Source organism: Ochotona princeps, chromosome 13, assembly GCF_030435755.1.
Source record: "Ochotona princeps isolate mOchPri1 chromosome 13, mOchPri1.hap1, whole genome shotgun sequence".
In the NCBI taxonomy this organism is placed as follows: domain Eukaryota; kingdom Metazoa; phylum Chordata; class Mammalia; order Lagomorpha; family Ochotonidae; genus Ochotona; species Ochotona princeps.
In genome coordinates, this window is record NC_080844.1 from 34650723 (window position 1) to 34672536 (window position 21814).

The window sequence follows — 21814 nt, forward strand, 5'->3', positions numbered from 1 at the left end:
AGGCTTCAGATACTTTCACTCTGCTATTTGAGCTGTGTTCTGGTTTCTTTAAAGGTAAGGAAAAGACCAACAGGGTAGTGGCTTCAGTTCCATGTCTGGCATCCTACCTCCATCACTGGGGCAAACTTAGTTGTCATTTGCTTAAAAGTGATTTTGTAACTGAAAAAAAAAATAACCTAAGGACCACCAAAAAAAAAAAAAAAAAAAAATGCCAGAGTCAGGCTGTGGCAGCATGGCCATGTGGAAATCACGTGCGGGACAGCGCCCTGGTGGACTGTATTTGGATTACTGACCCCCAGTGGTTCCCACCATGGCAGGCTCACAAACACCTCTCCCCGCTTCCTTCTCAGGCCAGTGGAACCTGCTATTCTGACCACAGAGGCTTCCAGTTTCAAGCAAAAGAGCAAGGACAGAAAGTACTCGGGGAAGAGGAGAACATGGAGCCAAGAATTCCCCCAGAGTGGCAGCTGGTGGGCAGGGAGGGTGGGCAGTGCCAGTCAGACGAATGTGACACCTACCTTGACACCGCCATCCGACTTCTTGTTTAACAGACTTTTGGCAGCTGTGAAAATAAAAGAGGAAAATCATGTCTCCTGCACTGCACCCTCTTCCCAAACTCAAATCTGGCAGTTAGATCCGTGGGAGACTGTTGGTCTGATCAGGTGGCTGTGGCTCCAGAGAAATCCTGAAGCAGGGTCCTTCCAGGCAGTCCCTTGGCCAGAGGGTCAGTCACAGTGGCACCCCCCAGATCTCCTGTGCCCCGGGAAGTGAGCTTAGTGGAAACAAGACACTTAGTCCTGGAGCTGCCTGGGGCTCTGGGAGCTGTACTTTTCATGACTCTCGGCCGGGCCTGGGAGCAGGGTCCTGGGAGGAAAGGGGGTCAGCTCCATCCCTAGTCACCTTGGAGGGTCTCCGGAAGGAGGCAAGCCATCTCCTGAGTGTTTCCAGAAACAGTTTCACAGTTCACAAAGGAGACCAGACGTGAGGATGCACAGACACAGACAGAACCAGGACCACCTACAGGAGGGTTCTGCCAGGGGGTTGAAGCCTTCACTGGGCAGGGCCTCACCAGGTTCCCTGGGTCCTAGCCAACACCCTTCTCCTAAAGTTGCCCCTATGCATTAATGAACAGTAAAGGCTGCATGGGATAATCCACTGTCAAGGACATTTTAGTCAGGCCGAGGGTGGGGTGGGTAACTCAAGGCAAGCGACACTGGCTGGCCACCAAGGCAATAGGAAGGCAGTGAATAGTGAGACAGTCTGGAAGGCAGAGAGAGATGGGCTCAGCCCAGTGGTCTGATTCGCCCAGACTGCCTTGGGTTTATATTTTCATTCCACCATTAGCTCAGCTGTGTGATGTTGAGTGAGTGCTACGACTTACAAGTCTTCATGATATTGGACAAAACAGGTCCCGGGTCATAGGACAGTGCTGGAGATCCAAGGGGATCACACCTGCCAAGTTCCAACTTAGCACAGGGCCTGAGACAGCAGTCATCCAGGTTGTCACCACTGCACCTCTCTTCTGCTCTCCAGCGGCCATTCCTACCCAAGCCACGTCCCATCTCTCTCCAGTGAGAAAAGGGATCCTTTTCTCACAGGGGTGCTGGCTCCAGAATATGGTCCTGGGGTCCCAGCTCGATCCCACTGGATTTTCAAGTACTTTTAAAATGCACTTATTATTATGCCAGAGCACCTTCAAATACATCTATCAGTTCATAACTCTACTCATTAAATCCCTTGGGGAGCTTAAGAATGCTCAACACACACCCTAGGAATTCTGATTTGTCTGGGTTGGGGTCCCAGGAATAGTTTATTGCTATTATCATCCTTATTTTTATTTAAAGCTCTCTGGTAACTGTCCTGCATAGGCAGAGCTCAAAGCCTTCCACATATATGATCTTAAGCATCACCTTTTTTGTTTTTAAATCTCCATAGGGGAGCTGAGCTGCTATGACTTGCTCAGGGCGTGGCAAGACTAGGATCACTGGGACTCTTTTAGCTTCTGCACACCCCAACTGGTCAGAGCAGGAGGCCAGCAGACGCCCTACCTAGGACACTTGGAGGGTGTGGCTTCCCCTGTTGGAGGTCTTGAACAGCAACTGCAGAAGTCTAGTCCCCGCCCCTTGGGGCAGCTTGGTGCCACGCCCAGGGCAGCCGGTCAAGTGCAGCACCCCCTCCACATAGCTCAGGCCCTTGGGCCCAGGGGAGGAAAGGCTCCTGCAGCCCGGCTCCATGTCCCCAGGCTTCTGCCTCCCGAGAGCTGACAAGCGCCCAGCATGCACGGCTGGTTAGGGAGCTCCAAAACACCAATGCGCTCACAGATGCCAAAGTTAGGTGGTCCTTCTGGCATGCCCATTTCAGCCCGCAAGCATGGGACTCGTCTCCCTGGTGAGCGGGCCTGGCATGCTGGCCCTCCAGTGGGGGAGGCAGGGAGCCGAGGCAGGCGGTCGGTCAGGGAGGACTCATGCCACGTACCTTGCCCGGCCAGGCCGGCGGCGCTCGCGGCAGGCGAGGCGGGGGCGGAGCTCTGCCTGCCAACTGAGGGGATACAGTCTCTCAGTGCACAGCGCTGCCGCAAAGCCACTGGGGCGTCAGCAGCCAGCATGCCCCAGTGAGGCGGGAACCTGCTGGCTGCCCACGCGCAGCAGGGCCCAGGTGGCGTGGCCAAGCCAGCCGAGCCGGGGTGGCAGGGAGCGGAGGCACGGGGCGGGGTGGAGGTGGCGGAGAAGGGTGGGCAGGCTGATGAGGCAGGCATGGCCGGCCCTGCAGCACTCTGAGGGTCTGGGCTTGAGGGGGTTGGAGGTGGGGGATGGGGATTACCAGGGACTGCACTTGGTGGGTGTTGCCTGGCCACTTCTGGGTGAGGGACTGAAAATCAAAACCTAACAGGCTCTGGTACCATTTCTGAGGTAACAGGACCAGCTGTAGGCTATGCAGAGCCTGGGCATCACCATGAGATGTCCTCTCACCAGGAACGATCACCCTGTGCCCCTTGCAGAGCACCCAGAGTTCCCAGCAGCCCTTTCCCCCTCAGGGCTCCCCAAAGCAGAGGGACTGACACTGGAGGGTGGGGCAGGAAGGGTCCATGGTTTTTCTGTCCACCAGACCACACCTCTTCAGAGAAATAAGCCCTCTTCCTTCTTAAGGAAGATGGCCAAGAGTTGCACCTTTCCCAGTCCATGTTTCACAGGGTGCTGGGGGTCAAGACGTCCCAAACATGAGTGCCCAGAAGTTTAACAATGTGGTTACATGTAGAGCCTCAGGGGAAAAATCCTGGCTTGTTCCTAAGGAGACACATGGGTACTCTCACTTCTTTCAGCAGAAGTTTTGAGACAGACTCCACCCTCACCTGTCCTGGAGACAGGGCACAAGAGGCTGTCCCATTTAGACCACTGGGATTTCAGGAGGTATGGGGAAGGGGCTCCCCTTTGATCTGTGCAAAGGCAGCTCACAGGTCACACAAGGCCTGGGCAATAAAGCCAGGAAGCTCTTCAGGGAGGAATTAAAGTGCTTTTTCCTAAGGGGATAGCCCAAGTTCCTGAAACCAGGATGCCAGGTTCCCAAAAGGAGGGAGAGATGAGTGTGCAGGCCCAAGGCCTTGCCAAGACTCAGAGAGGAGAGGGGAGATCCCCATTCCAGGGGCTGCACGCAAAGGCCCTTAAGGCGGCTCTTAGACCCAGCAGGTAGAAGCTGTATGGAACCCAAGGGCAAGAACCACGGGCTAAGACCACAATCCTCCCTCTGCTGGAGGTGGCTAGCCCATATCTTCCTGTTTGCAACCCTAGGAGGAGCAGCCAGAACCGCCATCTTCCCCTTAGGGGTTCCCAAACCACCCGAACAAGCCCAGCTCAGGGTAAAGGGGTTGGCTTGAGGAGGGCTGCTCCCATGGCTCCCTATCAGATTCCCACATTGCACAGCCCCGGGGTCCTCAGACCAAGGCTCCTGAAAAATTGGGCCTTGATGCCTGAGGCCGCCTCAAAGCCCAAGTATCTGGGGTCCCCAGAGCCAGCACAGCCCAAGCCCTTGTGGCTCCAGCACAGGGGTCAACCTCTGCCCAGCAGTGGTTGCCCAGCCAGCCATGTAGTGCAAAGGAAAAGCAAGGGAAGGAATCTTGTTAAGAGGACGAGAAGGGGTAAGGACTCTTAAACCACAACAGCGAGGCTGGGAGTTAGAGGGAGGGAAGCCTGGGGCACACAGCAAGCCGGGAAGACCCCACTGTCTTGGGTTGAGTCTGGACTTTAACCTTCTATGCATAGAAAAAGTCACTGCACTTCCAAATGAGGGCCAGTGGAGATGGGGAGTCTGGATGGGACTGGGGACGGTGAAGTGTCTTGCATCTTCAAAAGAAATGGCAAATGTGATTTACAAATCACCTGTCTCAACTTTTTCCACTCCTCACATAAACTCTACATTCCTGTCCCTTCACTTGCTGGTCTCTACGTCTTCACTTCCGACAGCTGGTATCACAGAAAACATTTTAAGTACAAGTTCCCTCAGGAAAGGCTCAACTATCTAGTCGTTTCTTTTAGTCATCACCTTGTAGACACACTGGAGAGAGAGATGGTCAGGGGTGGCCAAGCAGTGGTGGGTCTCATCCCCCAGAACGCCCTCCAGCACCTGAGGGCAGCCCCCATCCCCCATGTTCTCAGAGCCTGTCGAAGATGCGCTAAGAATAAACAAGGACAAGAAAGAGGTTGGGCAGGCTCAGAGCCCAAGTAAAGTCCCTAGTCGCCACCACCTCAGTAACAGGACTCGGTGGTGGCAGCCCCTCAGAATGGGGTCCTTGGTCGGCCAGTCCTCCAGGTTATAATGCTGCCTGCAACACCCAGAATCGTGTGGGACAACAGTGTCCTATCCCTGACCCACTCACCTCGGCAGCACTAGCGTGCGCGGCTAAAAACACATACCTGAGAAGTTCCTGGAGACAAGCATGGTCGTGAGGATGGCACCCTGAGGAGAGAGAAGGGTCTTAGGAGTTCACCAAGGACCCAGAGGAGGGGAGCCTGGTCTCAGGCCAAGGCAGCTCCCAGCCACAGCCTGCCAGGTCCAATTGTCCCCCTTCAGCTCCAGCCAGGATGGGAGCTTTGTTCTGTGATGGCTGTAGGGGCCTCCCTGTGAAATGGCACCATCTCGGGGGGAAGGAAGGGTCCCGTCACCAGCCTCACCTTCAGTTTCCTCCGGGCATTGAATTTGCGCAAGCACTCCACAGTCTCTTGACGGTGCATCATGGAAGCCACCGTGGATCGTTGCTGGAAGCCAAACAGACAAGCCCATGAGACCCCAGCTTGGAACTCCTGTGACCCTGCAACACGGTCCCAGCACTAATGGCCAAGACTGGGTTTGTGACACTCAGCCATCCAAGTGTTTGGAGAATAAAATGAGGTCACAGATGTGCAAATGTTCTTAAAACAAAAGCATTACCCAAACTCAAGATTATGTAAGGACATTCTGAACATGAAAACACCACTGATAACTGATGGCAGACGAAGGTGCCAAGAGAGGACGCTCATCTTCCTTGGGAAGCAAAGGCTGCAGAATGGAGCCAGTGTCCTGCATGCAGAGATCCTCACTCGGTTATGCCTGTAGGAGCATTTCCTGAGCACCTGCTGTGCTCTGGACTCCAAACAGACAGCACACAGGTAGGGGTCCTGCTCTTGACAGAAAAGACTCATTGTTTCTTGGGTCCCCCTCAGCATTGCCCCACTGCATCCTGAATGCAGCTGTGGTCTAAGACGCTGAAGATCTTTACCTGGAGTCTACGGCCATACCACCCTGAACGCGCCCGATCTCGTCTGATCTCGGAAGCTAAGCAGGGTCGGGCCTGGTTAGTACTTGGATGGAGATCTTTACCTGGAAACCTCAATGCTTTTTTTTCCTTCTGGATGGAAATGTTTCTTCAATGTGCATGTGCTAAACTTCCTGGCCTCCTAACTTCCTGGTCTCTTCCTGCATTTCCTTGATGACTCAGGGTCACCAAGACGAGCATAAGTTATTACCTAAGGTTATAATACAGTAGGGTCCTCAGGGGCTACAGAAACATACCAACCTGCAGAGCATGGGGTTGCAGTTGTGGACACAGAACATAACGTGCTCCCCATGCCGGAGTGCCTGCTCTACACTGCTCATTCCCATCTCTTTGCAGTTGCAGTCATGACCAGCCTGTTCAAAATAGACGCTGGGACCATCAAGCCCTTCCCTGCACCACTGGTCACTTCTCTTCTGGCTCTCTCCACCTTTCCCATCTTGCGGTCTCTCATTGTATCTCCTCAACATCAACAGCTCTACAAGGACAAATGACAGCCTGTCCAGCAAGAACTCCTCCATTTCAGCTTCCCACCCACACAATCTCCACTTGCCTCCCACTTCACCCAGGTCTCTGAAGCAACTGCTTCTTGTGCCCAACGCAGACCCCTCGACCTGGGTGCAGGAGCCTCTTGTCTTTTTGCTCTCAGAACTCTGCTTCTTCCCTCTGGATGAGGTTTCTCTCTGTAGTCTGTACATGACATTTAAGCTTCTGCTCGCACTTTTTTTTTTTTTTTAAGGCAGTCCATTCTTTCCCCCTTGGCTGCCTGGCTTCCCGGGCCCTCCTCACCACCCTGTAGGCAGCTCAGTGTATTTCACTTCGAGGCCCCTATGCCTTCAGTGACACCCCAGGGTCCCCTTCCTGGCCTTCTCAGACTTCGTTTTTGGCCTCTGGGCACCGACTCTCCCTGTTGCTTCAGAGCTTTTGAATCTTCTGCTGCAGTTCCTCCTCCCATGATGCTGGTTCTCATCCTTAGTTCCCTTGGCTGGCTGCTCTAACTTGTCCTGCCATTCACACTGGTACTTGGTGGTCCTCTCTTCTTATAGGGAAATCAATATAAGCTCATGGTTAGAATGCAGTCAGCAATGCAAGCGCCATGTCCGTCTTGACAGTCTCATCATCGGCACAAAAATGACCAGGTTCTTCACCTTTGACCCTTTACCTCTAACTTCTACAGCCAGGCTTCTACCCACCTACCGACACCCCCAGCTCGAGGTCTCCCGAACACCAGGTGTCCACCACAGGCATCAAATTCAAACCACCATTTCTCCAGACCTGCTTGGGGCTTCCTAGGCTCAGTGCACCATGGTTCAGTTCTGGTTGATGCTACTCAGTTACCCAAACCTGTCAGTCTCCAAAGAGTTGTCGCTCTTCCCCTTTTCCCCCTAGACCCAAATGTCCACTAAAATCCTTTGGGTTCTGTCTCCCAAGTAGCTCTCAAATGTGTCTGCTCCCCACCGCACTGTCCACTCGCCTGGCTTGCCCTCAGTGGAGACCTCATCTGGTCTTGTTTAGACAAAGGCAACAGCTTCCTGAGTGCTCTGCCTCCAGTCCTTCCTCTTCAATTCCATTTTCTACACAGTGTCCAAAGCGATCTTTCTTAAAGTGCAAATTTCATTCCCTCTTGAGAACCCTTAAATGGTTCCCTGTGCTTTCAGAATCAAATTCAAATCCCCAGGAAGAAAACTCGCATGTCACGGAATCTTCTTAGTCGTATTGTCTTGTATTCCTATAGTCCTCTACACTCAAACCACTTAACATTCCTTCAACTTGCCATAATTTCCCACGGTCTCTCACCCTAGCCCACGGTAGCCTCTCCCTGCATCTTAGGGGAACTCGTAGTCATCTTCCTGGAATGAGGACAAAGGTCACCCCCTTCATGCAGCCTTCCGTATCTTCATCATCCACCAGGGACAGCAGGAACTCTTGAACTATGGTTAGATTCTTTGCCATACTTGTCATGTTGCAGCAATGGCTGCCTCTTTGAGTACCTCTCTCCCTAGATCTGCTCTGAGTCCTTTGGGGGCAGGGACAACGCCTTAATCGCCATTTCTTTTTCTAGCACCTGTACCATGACCAGCACCAAGGTAGCATGCACCACGCACAGCAAAGGACCCTGAATCCATGCATGGTGGCTGTCAGGCGCCCTGAGAGTGCTAGATTTTTCTGTTTGTTGGAAAGTAGCTATTTCAGCTTGGCAGGACTAGGTACAAAAAACAGTCTATCAGGGCTCATCTACAGCCTGGCAGGGGATGTGGACCCTCCTAGGGATTCAGCATGGCTGCTGTACCATACTCTTTCCAACTGCTTTGAGGCCCCTGTGTTTATCTGCTGGGTCTTAGCGACAGCTCTTATAGAGCTGTGTGAAGCGCTGGGCTTGCAGTGTGCCCTGAGCTTGGCATCTGCTTTGGACTGTCCACTGCTTTCCTTCATCAACTACCTGGAATCTGCAATGGTCAGCCTGAGCTGTTGAGTGGAACCAAATTATAGCCCAACAACAGCCAGTGGGCAAGAAATGGGTGAAGCTCCATTAGCTTCCCTGCACTCCTCCATGCCATACAAATCCTGGGCTCTGCTCAAGAGTCCCCCACTCTGGGTCTCTTGAGTCTCCACTGGCAAAAAGGAGGGCAAGGAGTAGGTACCTGAGGCATTGGAAGGGCTGACCCCACAGAGCTCCTGGGCCCCAAGGGAAGACACTTACACAGACCCATGGGTGCTTGAGAGCCTGGTCGGCCGTGATACGCTTCGCCGGGTTTATGGTCAGCATCTGGTTGATCAAGTTCTTAGCTTCCGGAGTCACCGTGTCCCATTCTGGCGATGGGAACTAGGAAGCAGGAACAGGGAGAGGAGTGGTTGGAAACGAGTGAGCCTCGTACCCCAAAATACAGACTGTGTCGCTGTCCCAGAGATTACAGTGGGTGTTGTCCTTGGTACCCAAAGCTGCTGGGCAGAGGGGTGGAGAAGCTCCAAGAGCACCGCCCCCCAACCTGTGTGGGCTAAAAGACCAGGAAAGTAAAACACAACAATCACAGTGAGCATTCAAGCGCAACAGAGCGGAGCAGGAAGGGGCCTCTGATGTCGTCTGCTCCAACTCTGTCTCTTTACTTGGGAGGAAAGAGAGGTTCAATGACGTGTCCAAATACCACTGCAGAGGAGGGGGATCATGGGTACCACCTCCCTGTATCCCACCCCACACGGCCTCTGCAGCCTTTGCAAATAAAGACCAAAGGGCTTTAGGCGGCTTCTTAATCTCATAGCTACCAGGAAGGCTGCCCCCCCCAAAAGTTGAGTTGCTCCCTGTGAAATGGGGGTGGCAGGAATTGAGCCCTGTATGCCCATCCCTGGGTCCTCAAAGACCCCTGACAGCCCCTGTATGATGTGACACGCTGAACAAACACCCCCTTCCCCAGACAGAGCTCGAGGGGCAGAAATCTGCCCTTCCCGGTTCTGTTGGTTCAGCTCTCCAGCAACCTGGTGCTTACATCATAGGCTCCAGCCTTGATCTGCTGATACAACTTGTGCTGATCCTCATCCCAGAAGGGAGGGTATCCCACCAGGAGGATATACAGGATGACCCCTGCGAGACAGAACACACAGGTCACTGGGGTCAGTCACTTACTTCCCTGAGGAACCAAGAAAAGCCATGCAGGGCTCAGAGCCACCTGGGAAGGCAAGGGCTACCACAGGCTTGGGAGTGGGTGGCCAGCTACTAATGCTGTGCCACCAGCACCTCCTGCTATGCTTCACTCCTCACCACCACCAAGTCACACCAGGGACTTCCGTAGGCACAAACCATCCTCTAATCCCTCTCCCAGAAGCAGAAGAGGATATAATCCAGGAAGGATGGGGGCAGGAGGTTGTGCGTGACAGGAAGAGCCATCCCCGGGGACCAGGAAACACTGTGAGCTCACACGTAGCAGACTCCATGGTATGGGAGTGTGCCGCCTGCTTTCTCGCCATTCCTGGAAGGTGAGGGCCCTACACAGGAGACGAGCTGAGGACATGGAGGGGGCTTACCACAGGCCCAGATGTCCACAGGTTTTCCATAAGGATCTTTCCTCAAGACCTCAGGAGACAAATAACCTGGCGTGCCAGCAAAACCTGTAGCAGGAAAGATGGCAGAGGCACAGTGAATCCACTGTCCTTCTCAGTAAATCCCCATCAGCAATTCCCCTCAAGTCCCTTCTCAGCTCTGCTGTTTTTGCTATGTAAGCTTCTCTCACAGGAGCTGTGAGAAATGGCAGGCTGGGCTTCTTACAGTGCCTGGAATCTAAGCCAGAGGGCAAGTCCACATGCCTACCAGGAACTCCTCTCACTCCTCCCCAGAGCTCGCAAGAACACGGTGCTGACAACAGCTGGACTCACTGTACTGTGTCACGCAGGGCCAGGCGCAGGCTCTGTGCCCCCCCACCCTCCAGTCTCCAAGGAGGCCAAGACCATTTAGGGTCTGGCTCCTGGTTCTGAAAGAGGAAGGCAGATCAGGAAGAGCAGGAAGGGCGGGGGTTGCATTCCGGGAAGACAGGGTCACCCTTACCAAACCAAGCCTGCTGTTCTCCCTGCACTTCGATGGCGAGGCCAAAGTCAGCCAGCTTGACGGCGGCACCCTTGCATTTACTCGCCAGCAGCAAGTTCTCAGGCTGCAGAAAGAAAAGAGAACCTTGAAAGGTAACCCACTCAGAGAGCGCCTCATTTTTGGGAGCCAACGCAGTACCAGGATCTGGCACCAGGTGGCGCCACCATATCACAAGCAGGAGGTAAGGTTGGGGGGTGCAGGCAGTGTGGGAAGCCTGCATAGTACCTTCAGGTCCCTGTGTACAATGTCATGCTGGTGAATGTGGTTAACACTCTCCAGAATCTGGTGAATACAGTGGCTAAAAAAGCAGAAGGAAAAGAAATGTCAGTGCATAGTTATTAAACCACCTCATCCACAACTACATGCTGCAGACGAAAGGCATGGGGAAGCGGGGTCACGGGTTCACTGGGAACTACTGAATGACGAGCTAGGAACTTGGACCTCATTTAGTTTAACACACCTGAAAATTGGTTCTATTTCAGTTTTCAAAATTATTATTTGGAAAGCAGAGAGACACAGAGAGGAGGGAAGAGGAGACAGATCCAGCGTGTACTAAATCACTGCCTAAATGTTTACAACTGAACCAGGCTGAAGCCCAGAGCCTGGGACTCCATCTGGGTCTCCCACTGAGGTGGCGGGGGCCCAGCTACTTGCCACGGCTCCTACAGTCTCATGAACAGGAAGCTGGACTCAGGAGCAGAGCCAAGACTCAGACCCAGGCACGTTGATTTACGATGTGGGTGTCCCAATTAGTGTCCTAGGTACTAAGCCAAGCACCCGTCCTGCTCATTTCTTTGTTTTCCTATGAAAAGAACTGCCTGTATTTACGGGGTACCATGTAAAGTTTCAATACATACACATACTGTGGTAATCCCCAAAGGCTACTTTGCATATCCATTGCTTATTTTAGTGAAACCCTTTAAAATATTTAATTTTTCTTACTTTGAAATATATATCACTTTTTACCATTGAAGGACTGTGCAAAGGAACACCACAACTCCTTCCTCACATCTAATCATACCTTTGTACCCCATGGCCAAGTCTCCCCCCGCCCCCGGAGCCTGACCCTACTCTGCCTCCTACTTCTATGTGATCATCTCTCTCAGATTCCACACAGGAATGAGATCAAAGAGCGTCTTTCTGTTCTTGGATTATGTCACTTAACATGATGTTCTCCAGGTTTATCCATGTTGCCACAAATAACAGAATTTCCTGTCTTTTTGAGGTTGACCAGTATTCTACTGTAATTACAGCACATTTAAAAAACATTTTATTTCTATATTTGTTTTATATTTATAACATTTAGGTTATCTCCATATTTTGGTCATGCAAATAATGATGTAAGTTATGGGAATGCTAGTATTTCCTCAACTCCCTGATTTTTTTAAGTTTTATTTGAAAGGCAGATTTTACAGCGAGAGAAGGAGAGAGAGAGAGAAGGTCTTTCATCTGCTGGTTCACTCTCCAAATGACTGCAATGGCCAGCAATGAGCTGATCTGAAGCTGGGAGCCAGGAACTTCCTCTAGGTCTCCCATATGGGTGCAGGGTCCCAAGGCTGTAGGCCATTCTCTGTAGGTTTCCCAGACTACAGGCAGGGAGCTGGATGGGAAGGGGAGCAACCAGGACACAAACCAGTGGTCATATGGGATGCTGGTGCTTGTGAGAGGAGGATTAGCCTGTTGAGCAATGGCACTGGCCCTCAGCTCATCTGACAAGTATTTCTGGTGACTTCACATGGAAAAGACAAAGAAACCCAGACTTTACTCGGTTACTGATCCTGGAATCAGACTGTACATCTTACAGGCCATCCTGGCAGCTCTGTGGACACACTCCTGGCAGGGAGAAAGGGCATTCTACAGCAGTGATTTTCCAGGGTGTGTGTGTGAGAGAGAGAAGAGAGAAAGAAAGAAAGAGAGAAAGAGAGAAAGAGAGAAAGGGAGATAGGGAGGGAGGGAAGGAGGGCGGGAGACAGAGTCTGCCTCCCAGGGGACAACAGCAATGCCCAGGGTCATGACTGAGAGGTAAGCGGTGCCTAGCACCTAATGAGTGCAGGCCTCGATACCTCCCAGTGCCTGCAATGGAGGCTAGTGTTATAGTGGTGCAGGTTCAGCTACTGCCATGACACTAGCATCCCATACACAAGCGCTTGTCCAAGTCCTGGCTGACACGCTTGGGAAAAAGTGGAAGATGGCCATAAAACCATCCACACAGGAGACCCAGACGGAGTTCCTGCTTTTTAGCTTCAACTGATGTGGACATTTTGGGAGTGAACCAGCAGATGGAAGATCTTTCTGTCTCTCTTCCTTCTTAACTACTCTGCTTTTAAACAAAACGAAAAATGCCTACCATGCACAGGAAGGCTCCTCATATAAGAAACAATTGAAGGGGCCATGAATGAGCTGAATGGGATAATCCTCCACCCTATGGCACTGGCATTGCATATGGGCACTGGTTCATGTCCCAGGTGCTCCACTTCTGATTCAGTTCTCTGCCTGTGACCTGTGAAAGCGGCAAAGGATGGCCCAGATCCCTGGGACCCTGCACCCATGTGGGAGACCCCAAGGGGGCTTCCAGCTTCTGGCTTGGAAACAGCTCAGCCCTGGCTATGTAGCTATCGGGGAGTGAACCAGCAGATAGAAGACCTTTTCTTTATTTCTCCTTCTCTTTGTAAATTTGCCCTTCAAATAAAATAAGATAAATAAATCTAGGGGAAAAAAAAAAAGAAAGAAAGAAAAGAGGGCCTTGGTGTGGTAGCCTAGTGGCTAAATCCTTGCCTTGAACACGCTGGGATCCCATAAGGGTGCCAGTTTGTATTCTTGCTGCTCCACTTCCCATCCAGCTCCCTATTTATGGCCTGAGGAAGCAACAGAGGATGGTCCAAGGCCTTGGGACCCTGTACCTGCATGGGAGACCTGAAAGCTCCTGGCTCCTGGCTTTAAATCAGCTCAGCTCTGGCCACTGCAGCCATTTGGGGAGTGAACCAGCGGATGGAAGATCTTTCTCCCTGTCTCTCCTTCTTTCTGTATATGTACCTTTCCAATAAAAATAAATAAATCTTAAAAAAAAAAAAATTTGGCTTCAGAGGTCAGTAATGTTGAAGATGAGGAGACTGGTCTTGGGAACGAAGGTGCTGCCATCGGGTACTACCAGGTGTTTTGGGCTGGGTGGCCTGGATTTCTCATTTTCTTTCTCAAAGGTCTGATTCTGGGGCCCTAGCCAGAGCCAAACGGGTCCTCCTGGGCCCCCCGAGGCTGAGGTTCAGGCCTAGCCACAGGACATGGCTCTTGAGTGGGCCAAAGAGACTCACGGACTGAACTGCAGAGGCGACGTTCCACAGAAGTGTATAATTAGAACAGAGCCAGGCTAGCAGGGAGAGTCTTCTGGCCAAAAATGGCAAAAGTGCGAAGTGTCCCAGCACAGCCAGGCCAAGCCCACTGGTACAGTCCCCACCCCCCCACCCTAGGCTCCGGGAGCCATCACCTCCTCCTCCCTCCCACAGCCTGGTCCTCCCCTGCTGGCACTGGAATCCATCTCCCCACTTGAGCATTTTTTTCCTGAGGCTGAAGCATCTGAAGCTGATCAGCAAACATTGGCCTCTCGGGGTTGAGAAATTCTATGCGCAGGCTGCACGCCTCCACTCTTCAGAAGTGGGGAGAGAGCGGGAGCAGCCACACAAGCCAGCTATGCTACAGGCAGGACCATCACACCCAGGTTGTGCGGATGGCACCCTCAGAGAGCAGCAGGGCTGGGGGATGTAGGGGGAGTGAGATAGGAAGGGCAGGCCCCATGAGCACCAGAGATTTGTGTCGTATAAACAGGCATGGGGAAGTAGGGAAGTGATCTCCTGCCAGAGGAGTGAGGCTGGGTGCAGCAGTCAAGACACCAGGAAGCTGGCATTGTGGGGCAGCAAGTTAAGCCCCTTGCAGTGCCAACATCCTATATGAACACCAGTTCAAGTCCACGCTGCTCCGCTTCTTTTTTTTTTATTGGAAAGTTAGATATACAGAGAGGAGGAGAGGTAGAGAGGAAGATCTTCTGCCTGCTGATTCATTCCCCAAGTGACTGCAACAACTGGAGCTGAACCAATCCAAACTCAGGAGCCAGGAACTTCTTCTGGGTCTCCCACATGGGTGCAGGGTCCTAAGGCTTTGGGCTGTCCTCGACTGCTTTCCCAGGCCACAAGCAGGGAGCTGGATGGGAAGTGGAGCTGCCGGGATTAGAACTGGTGCTCATATGGGATCCTGGCGCGTTCAAGGTGAAGACTTTAACTACTATGCTATCGTGCCAGGCCCAATGAAATAAATTTTAAAACAAAACAAAACGACACCAGGTGAGGTGATAGAGGTGGAAAGCTCCCCAGGAGGCATCCCAGTTGGATTATCTCCCTAGAACTTGACACCGTTTAGGAATAGAAATCACAGTTTCTCTATCTTTGAATACCCTAAGCCTTCAACCCAGTGACTTTCACCTACTAGAATTTAAAGAGAGAAAGCAGGGGGAGAGGGCCCCTAGTTGTGCTCATTTCAAGCTAGTGTAACAAGCAGCTATGCTAGGGGTGAAGGAATGAATGAAATTCATAAGAGCTTAAACAGATAAAAAGATCTAGGAGTGTAGCAGTTATAACTTCTACTATCACTCCTGGAACACAGCTTTCACCCAGCTCTACAGAGCTTGCCCAACCCGAGTTCTTCTGATCTTCCCCAAAGATGATCTGAACAGGCCCGGTGCTGGCCCCCTACGGGGGCTGAGACTCACTTCAATCCTAAACTACATAGCCGCACCTGAACAACGGTGCCTTCATCTCACCTGGCATCGGCCTCACTGTAGTACTCTCTCGCCACGATGTCTTCAAATAGCTCCCCGCCAGTGACGCTGTAACCAACAGAAAAGGAGGATCAGGGGAGGGTGGGTCCCTCGGTTGGTGTCCAACAGTGACAGAGTCGCAAGGCATAGAGAGAAATGTCAACTTCAAGAAGTTTATGGAAAAGAAATAAAAGATTAGTTGAGGGGCTGCTGTTTGGCCTGGCATTCAAGTGCTCGCATCCTACACTGCTTCTATTCCCAGCTCTACCTCCTGATGTCAGCTTCCTGCTGATGTGCTGGAAGGCAGCAGTGATGGGTCACATGATTGGATTGCTGCCATCCACATGGGATACCTAGATTGGGTTTCCAGTTCTCCAGCTTTGGCCACAGTGCGGGGTCATGGGGGACATCTGGGGAATGAACCAGCAGATGGGAGCACACTCTTTCTCTCTCTCAGATAAATTTAAATAATTAAAAATTTACAAAAAGTGATATATTTTGTTTGGTACCAAAAAAAAATTGAAACTCATGCCCAGTTTTATCACAATGTGATTTTATCACAATGTGATTTTACATGAACTGGGTAAATCCATCAATAGCATGGGACTACTCCTTGGGGGTATCACGAGCCCTCCCTTCCTGCGGCTCTCGGTTTCTAGAACCCACAGATAAGCTAATAATGCAGGCAGAGATGAAGATACATGGGTTGGAGATAAAATAACTGACCTACCCAGAAAGTCAGAGCTTTCACACCAACAGGAGCACTAAAAATAGAGCAGTCCAGGTAGGGCAGACCTGGTACTGAAGCTGAAGGCTAATGAGATCAAGGACACAGAGACCCCATCCTGAGGAGACTAGGGGTTGGAGGGTGGGGATGGAGAGGGGGGCAGCAAGGCATCTCCGGGCCTGAAGAGCCACTAGTAAGATATAAGGTCACAATTCACAGTAGAGGTGAGACTCGAGAGCCTGGCTCCCAACTAACAAAAAGCTACCTTCTCTCTCCTGGAATTTTCAAACTCACGCAGAGCTGTATTTTATTCCTTCAGGAAGGACAGCAAGAGGGGTGGAGGGGTGGATCAAGAAAGTTTTGGAGTCCTGTGGGAGACTGGAGAGAGCACAGCAGTCTCTGCCCCATCACCTCCAGGCACAGAACAGAAGCCCCAGTAGAGGCTGCAGACCCCCGGCAGGCCTCCACCCCAGCCTCTGTTCCAGCCAGCAGGAAAGAAAGGCACCCAGGCCCTCAGACATGATGGCACTTACAGGTCGAACACGAGGTAGTGAAACCCTTCTTCAGAAATACTGTCATGGAGGCGCACTGCAAGAGAGGAGACGGGGACAGAGATTAGCAAAGAGAAGAAATATGGAAACCCTACTCTTCTCTCCAGTAAGCCTGTCCCACACCCCCAGGTCCAGGTTATGCCACCATGGAGTAAAAAACTGCACCCTCAAAACTCCACGGGTGACTGAGGCCACAGCTGGGAGCTCTGCAGCTCAAGAGCCAAGGCGCAGCACCACCTGGGGGATGTGATGTCTGCATCCCTCAGCAGAGGGCCTCGGGTTCGAGTCTCAGCTCTACTGTCCCTTCCAGCTTCCTGTTCCTGCACATCCTGGAAGGCAGCAGAGATGGCTCAAATGGTACCTACAGATGGAGTTTCAGCTTCCTGGCTCTGGCGTGGCCCAGCTATGACTGCTTGCTGAAGGCATTTTTCTGAAGTGAACCAGTAGATGGGAGACATTTTTTTTTCACTCTCTCTCCCCTCAAGACCTTTCAAATGAAAATAATAACAATTTTTAAAATGAAAAATAAAATCAATCTAGAGAAAAGTAGGACCCTTCCCAGAGGGACTAGAGCCAGAGAAGGTGGCCCTGGGATCTGATGCATGATGGTTAGCCACAGAGAGATGCCATCCATGCCCTTGACAGGGTGGGGGGACGAAGAATGCCAAAATGGGAAACTGAGGGCCCTTTCTGAGGAGCAAAGGGGAAGAGCAGAACGAAGAGGAAGAAGAAGGTGGGGGAGGCCAAGGCCGGCAGAAAACGCAGGGAACCAACATCCGGGAACTCAGCAAACCACTTATCCATTCAGGCGATGAGAGCAAGGGCAGTTTCTAGAACGCTTTCTACCGGCTAGGCCTTGTCTTAGGCTCCTGGTGTACATTATTTATCCCACAAGCACTGTCCAACAGCCGACTGCATGCTGGACCCGATGCTGGGTGGAAGGACCCTGGGGGGTGAGGATATGGTGCTTCCCTTTGAAGAGCTGACTATTATTAATGTATTAATAAGGAATTTATTTACTTGTAAGTCAGAGTTAGAGAGGGGGAAGGAGAAACAGAGAGAGATAAGACATCTTTCATGTACTGGTTCACTCCCCAGATAGCTGCAATGGCCAGGGCTAGGTCAGGAGCTTCTTCTGGTCTTCCATGTGGGAAGCAAGGCAAGCACTTGTGCCATCCAACACTGCTTTTGCCAGGCTATTAGCAGGTAGCTGGATGGGAAGTGGAGCAGCCAGGACTGAACTGGTGCCCATAATGAGAAACTGCTGCTGCCGTTGGTGGCTTTACCTGCTACGCCATTACACTGGACCCTGAGACTACATTTTTTTTTAATCACCCTGAGATGAATGTGGCTCCCATTTCTCCGAGGACACTGGAGGTTCTGAGCCATAAAGTCTCTGCCTTAGAAGGTCGAAGAGCTTCTAAGGATTCAGATGTCAGACCAGTGCTCTGTGAGCGCAAGACTGCTCCACACCACTACTCACAGTGAGATGTGAGTCAGCCTACACACCTACGTACCACAGCAAAGAGGCCTAGGATATGTACACACAACATAAGCAACACTGTCCCTGGGAGGAGACGAGCACAATCCACCAACCGATAGAAATGACCCGTGAGAGCCCCGCCTCCATGCCAAGGTCTGCCAAACTCTCCTCTCCAAGCTTCTCCCCACAGACACCTTTAGGTCAAAGGTCAAACCTTGAGTACCATCCAGAGGCAAACAGGACTCGCCCTCTTCCCAGTGCCCATCCTTCCCCCTCTCCTGAACTCTCAGTCTCCCAGAAAGTTCAACCTCTGTTGGACCTTTGCTCCTACCCTCAGTGGATACAGGAGCACCTCAGGAACGCCTGGAGGGCTTGGGTACAGCGAAGCCCACTGTATCTCTTCCTAGGTAGGCACAGGGCTGCGTTCATCTCCAGGGTCGGAGATCTTAGAGCTGAAGCCCTTCTCTAACTCGACTCCCCGCCAAACAAGATCACACAGCACACAAAATGACTGACCCAGCCACCCCCTATTCCCAGCCAGCTGTTCTCCTCACTTGGCAAAGGAGGGCCCAGAGGCTGCCCAGAGCTGGGCTAGGGCCTCCTGCTGCTGCTGCTGCTGCCGGCACACAACACAGTCCACCTCACTCTATCAGCTCTGGTTCTCAACCCTAGAGTCCCACCCCAACCAATTTACAAAAGCAATCACAGGCAGGTGGAACTTTCAATTTCCTTTCTCTTCCAGCTGCTCTTGCCTAGACTCAAGCAAACAAGCTTAGGCCTCCATGGGCCGATAGAGGAGGCTTTAAGGATAGCACGCAGGAGCGAAGGAGCAACAGCCAGACCCCTGCTGCCCTCTTGTCCAACGAACCCAGGCCCACTGACTTGTGTCTCCTCACAGTCTGACCACCTCCTCCTGACTTACGCATCTCAGGCTCAGCAGGTGTCTCTTTCTCAGTCCTGCTGCGGCTGCTGCTCCCTCGCCTCTTAAAGGACTTTCCATTTAATTAAAAATTTGCTATTAAAAAGCATTAAAGTGTGTAACACAAATAATCCCCTGGAAATCAGCTGTCCCAGAAGCCAAAGACTGGCTTCATTAGGGAGGTGACTAACAGCCGTGGCATGGTGAGCTGACAGGACAGCAGGTAGCACACTTAAAACCACTCCAGGGCAGTGCAGCTGCTGGTTCCACCTGGCTCTGTCTGGCTTGTCGGCCCTGTCTCACCTGGACCCCATCCCTCTGCCAAGCTGCCAGCCAGATACAGCACGACTGGGAATGCAACAAGAGGTACGGGTACCCACTCAATGCCCCAGACAACACAGCCACTGCATTCCCTCGCCCTTCTCCAGAGAGGCCACACACAGAGCCCAAGTGGGAGGAAGCCAGAGAGGGGAAACTGGAAGAGCGGGAGTAGCAGAGGAAGCTAATCCTTCCAGGCTACCCAGCCAAGGGAAGGGCTTTGATGTGGGCCCAGAGCAAGGCACCCGAGCCACCACTGGCCAAGACAAGGAAGGGGTGTGCATCTGAACATGACCACGGCTATCTTTTTTGTTTTAACTTGTAAAGAAAATTAACAGTGAGTGGAGGACAAGAGGAGAGACCTAACTTTGCTGTTGTCCTGTTTGCCTCATGTGCAGGATCACAACTGACAAGAAATGTCCCTGCCTGGCAGGAGAGGAACCTGAAAGAGGCTCTATAAGAAACATGTCCAGAACTGGGACTTGAAGTCCAGATGAGTGGACATCCCAATTCTTCACATTGCATTGCCTCCGTGGCAAGCCACTTTCTCCAGGCTCTTAAGCAAAGGAGCTCTCTGGGGCCCCAGCAGCAGCCCTGGCCACCGTGACAGCTGAGACAGTGTCTATTAAGTAGCTCCCCTGACGCTGGCTAGGAGCCTGGCCCTGCCACAACGGACTTGAGACCAGTGGCTGCACAAGTACATCATCATGCACCACTGTGTTGAAGCAGACAGCAAGAGAACCAGAGAAGCTTGAGATAAAATAATCTGACATAGTAAAGAATCTGGCATGAAGGCTGAAGACGGAAGATCCAGGAAAGGGAGTAGTAAGCATTTACTGCATTTTGGCGTTACGCCTAATTATTGTTCCTTAAAAACCGTGGAACAAAAAGGGCTTGCCAAAACACCAAAATACCTTTTTTTTGATATTTCATACCTTCAAAGTCACAACTTAAATGCCATGATTCTTTCCAGTTCTTAAAAAAAAAAAAAAAAACACCCAACAACATTTTAACCAACACAGAAAAGCACACACACACACACAAGTCACTGTTCACACCACCACGGGGCAATAACCCAGGGAAGCTTGTGGGAACTGAGTCTGTTGTCCCGCTCCCACCCCCAGGAGCCTGCTAGGCCAGGTCCTCAAACTCTCCTCCTACCTTTTTGCCATACTTACTGCTGGCTGAATACCTGCTGGCCAAGGTGAAGGGCAGCCTGGTTTCAACAGCAGAATTAGAGCTGGGGTCTCTGACCTAACACTTTGGAGACGGCACCTTCAACTATCTTGCCAAGTCCTCCTACAACAACCTCACCGAGGGGTCCAGATGACAAGATGAGTCCAATAACTCACCAGCAGTCTCAGCTACCAACCAGGAAATCCCAAATGAAAGCCTCCTGTATATGCCTCTATAGCCACAAACCTTGTCCTCTCTGAGGAGTGACCTTGGACTACAGTAACCAGCAGTGGCAGCATCACCTGGAGACCCAGTGACTCAGAATCTGAATTTTGACACGCTCCCTGGCTGATTCACCGGCACATAAAAGTTTGAAAAGTGCTGCTCTAAACCACAATGCTAGACTGTGATCGAAACTGCTGGGGCCGCTCAGCACGAAAGAAGACAGACTCTATTCATTAGAGGAATTGAGAGCAGGGAGCCAGTGGATCCCAGGCAGGAGGCGCTCGGCTCAGTCGGCGATGCTGCTCGCTCCTCGCCTCGTCCAGGGCTACTCTGAGTTTAAGTTTAGCCACGTGCCTCACACCCAACAGACACTTGTCTGATTGCTCTTCAGCCATCAACTTTACTTATTTTTTTTTTTAAGAGCAGTTTTTGGTGCCCAGCAAAACTGAGTGAAGAATGCAGAGTTCCCACATACCCACCCTACGGACACTGTCCACACACACACAGAGCTTCCCCTACTATCAACATCCCACATCAGCGTGTACCCTGACAAGGATGAGAGCTTACACTAACACAGCATCATACCCAAATCTCACAGCTTACAACAGGGTTCAACAGCCTTTTAACATCTGTGACAGAATAGCTATTAGGAAAAAAAAAAAACCACCACCAACAACAAAAAAACAACTAAAATGGGGGTGGGGGGCTGGCCTCTGGCACCAAGTAACCTCCCAAATTCAAGCGCCCCCAAGTCTGACAATAACCAGAGGTTGACAAGATGTTCTCCGTTCTCTGCTCCTTTCCTAATGAATGTGTCATTCTAGGTCTGCTGGTCTCCTCTTAGGATGGAGTTAACGAACCCAGAGCCAAAGGGGCCACAGCTTTGAAAAGATGGAGCAGGAGGGGGGGCGGATAGTAAATTAGGGCCACAGAATTGCCTCCTCTTCTGCCACCAGCCAGGCCCGAAACCATGGCAACCCCCACCTCCTGCACCCACAGCTTTGCCACATCTCCAAGAGCCCTGGTTCCCACCAGAGCCAGAGATCCCGGCCAGCCAGCATTTCCAGCACACAGTCTGGCCTGGCCTTCCCTCTGCTTGCCCCAGCCCAATGTCCTTTAGGACCTGGGGGAGGTCACAAAACAGCAGTCCATTCTAGGTGTCTCAATAAAAGTGACTATGCCATGTCTGGCCTTTTCCAGGTCTTTCTACCTTTCCAACAGCACAAAGGGTTGGG

At 51.7% G+C, this 21814-nt stretch overlaps 1 protein-coding gene across 14 annotated transcripts in view; it reads right to left on the minus strand.

Moving 5' to 3' along the window:
• Window positions 1-21814, minus strand: part of CAMK2G (calcium/calmodulin dependent protein kinase II gamma) — a 166372-nt gene that overhangs the window by 18150 nt on the left and 126408 nt on the right. For 7 of the 14 annotated variants that reach the window (XM_036495818.2, XM_058671458.1, XM_058671461.1 and 4 more), the window contains 11 exons: window positions 16441-16495; window positions 15184-15249; window positions 10602-10674; window positions 10338-10440; window positions 9821-9904; window positions 9286-9380; window positions 8505-8627; window positions 5166-5249; window positions 4908-4950; window positions 2476-2538; window positions 519-562 (listed from right to left, as the gene is read on the minus strand). In XM_036495818.2, the coding sequence (XP_036351711.2) occupies window positions 519-562; window positions 2476-2538; window positions 4908-4950; window positions 5166-5249; window positions 8505-8627; window positions 9286-9380; window positions 9821-9904; window positions 10338-10440; window positions 10602-10674; window positions 15184-15249; window positions 16441-16495 (833 nt within the window). Of the gene's footprint in view, window positions 1-518; window positions 563-2475; window positions 2539-4907; window positions 4951-5165; window positions 5250-8504; window positions 8628-9285; window positions 9381-9820; window positions 9905-10337; window positions 10441-10601; window positions 10675-15183; window positions 15250-16440; window positions 16496-21814 lie in introns of those variants that run through there. The other 7 variants (XM_058671463.1, XM_058671460.1, XM_036495827.2 and 4 more) reach the window with 2 other exon arrangements.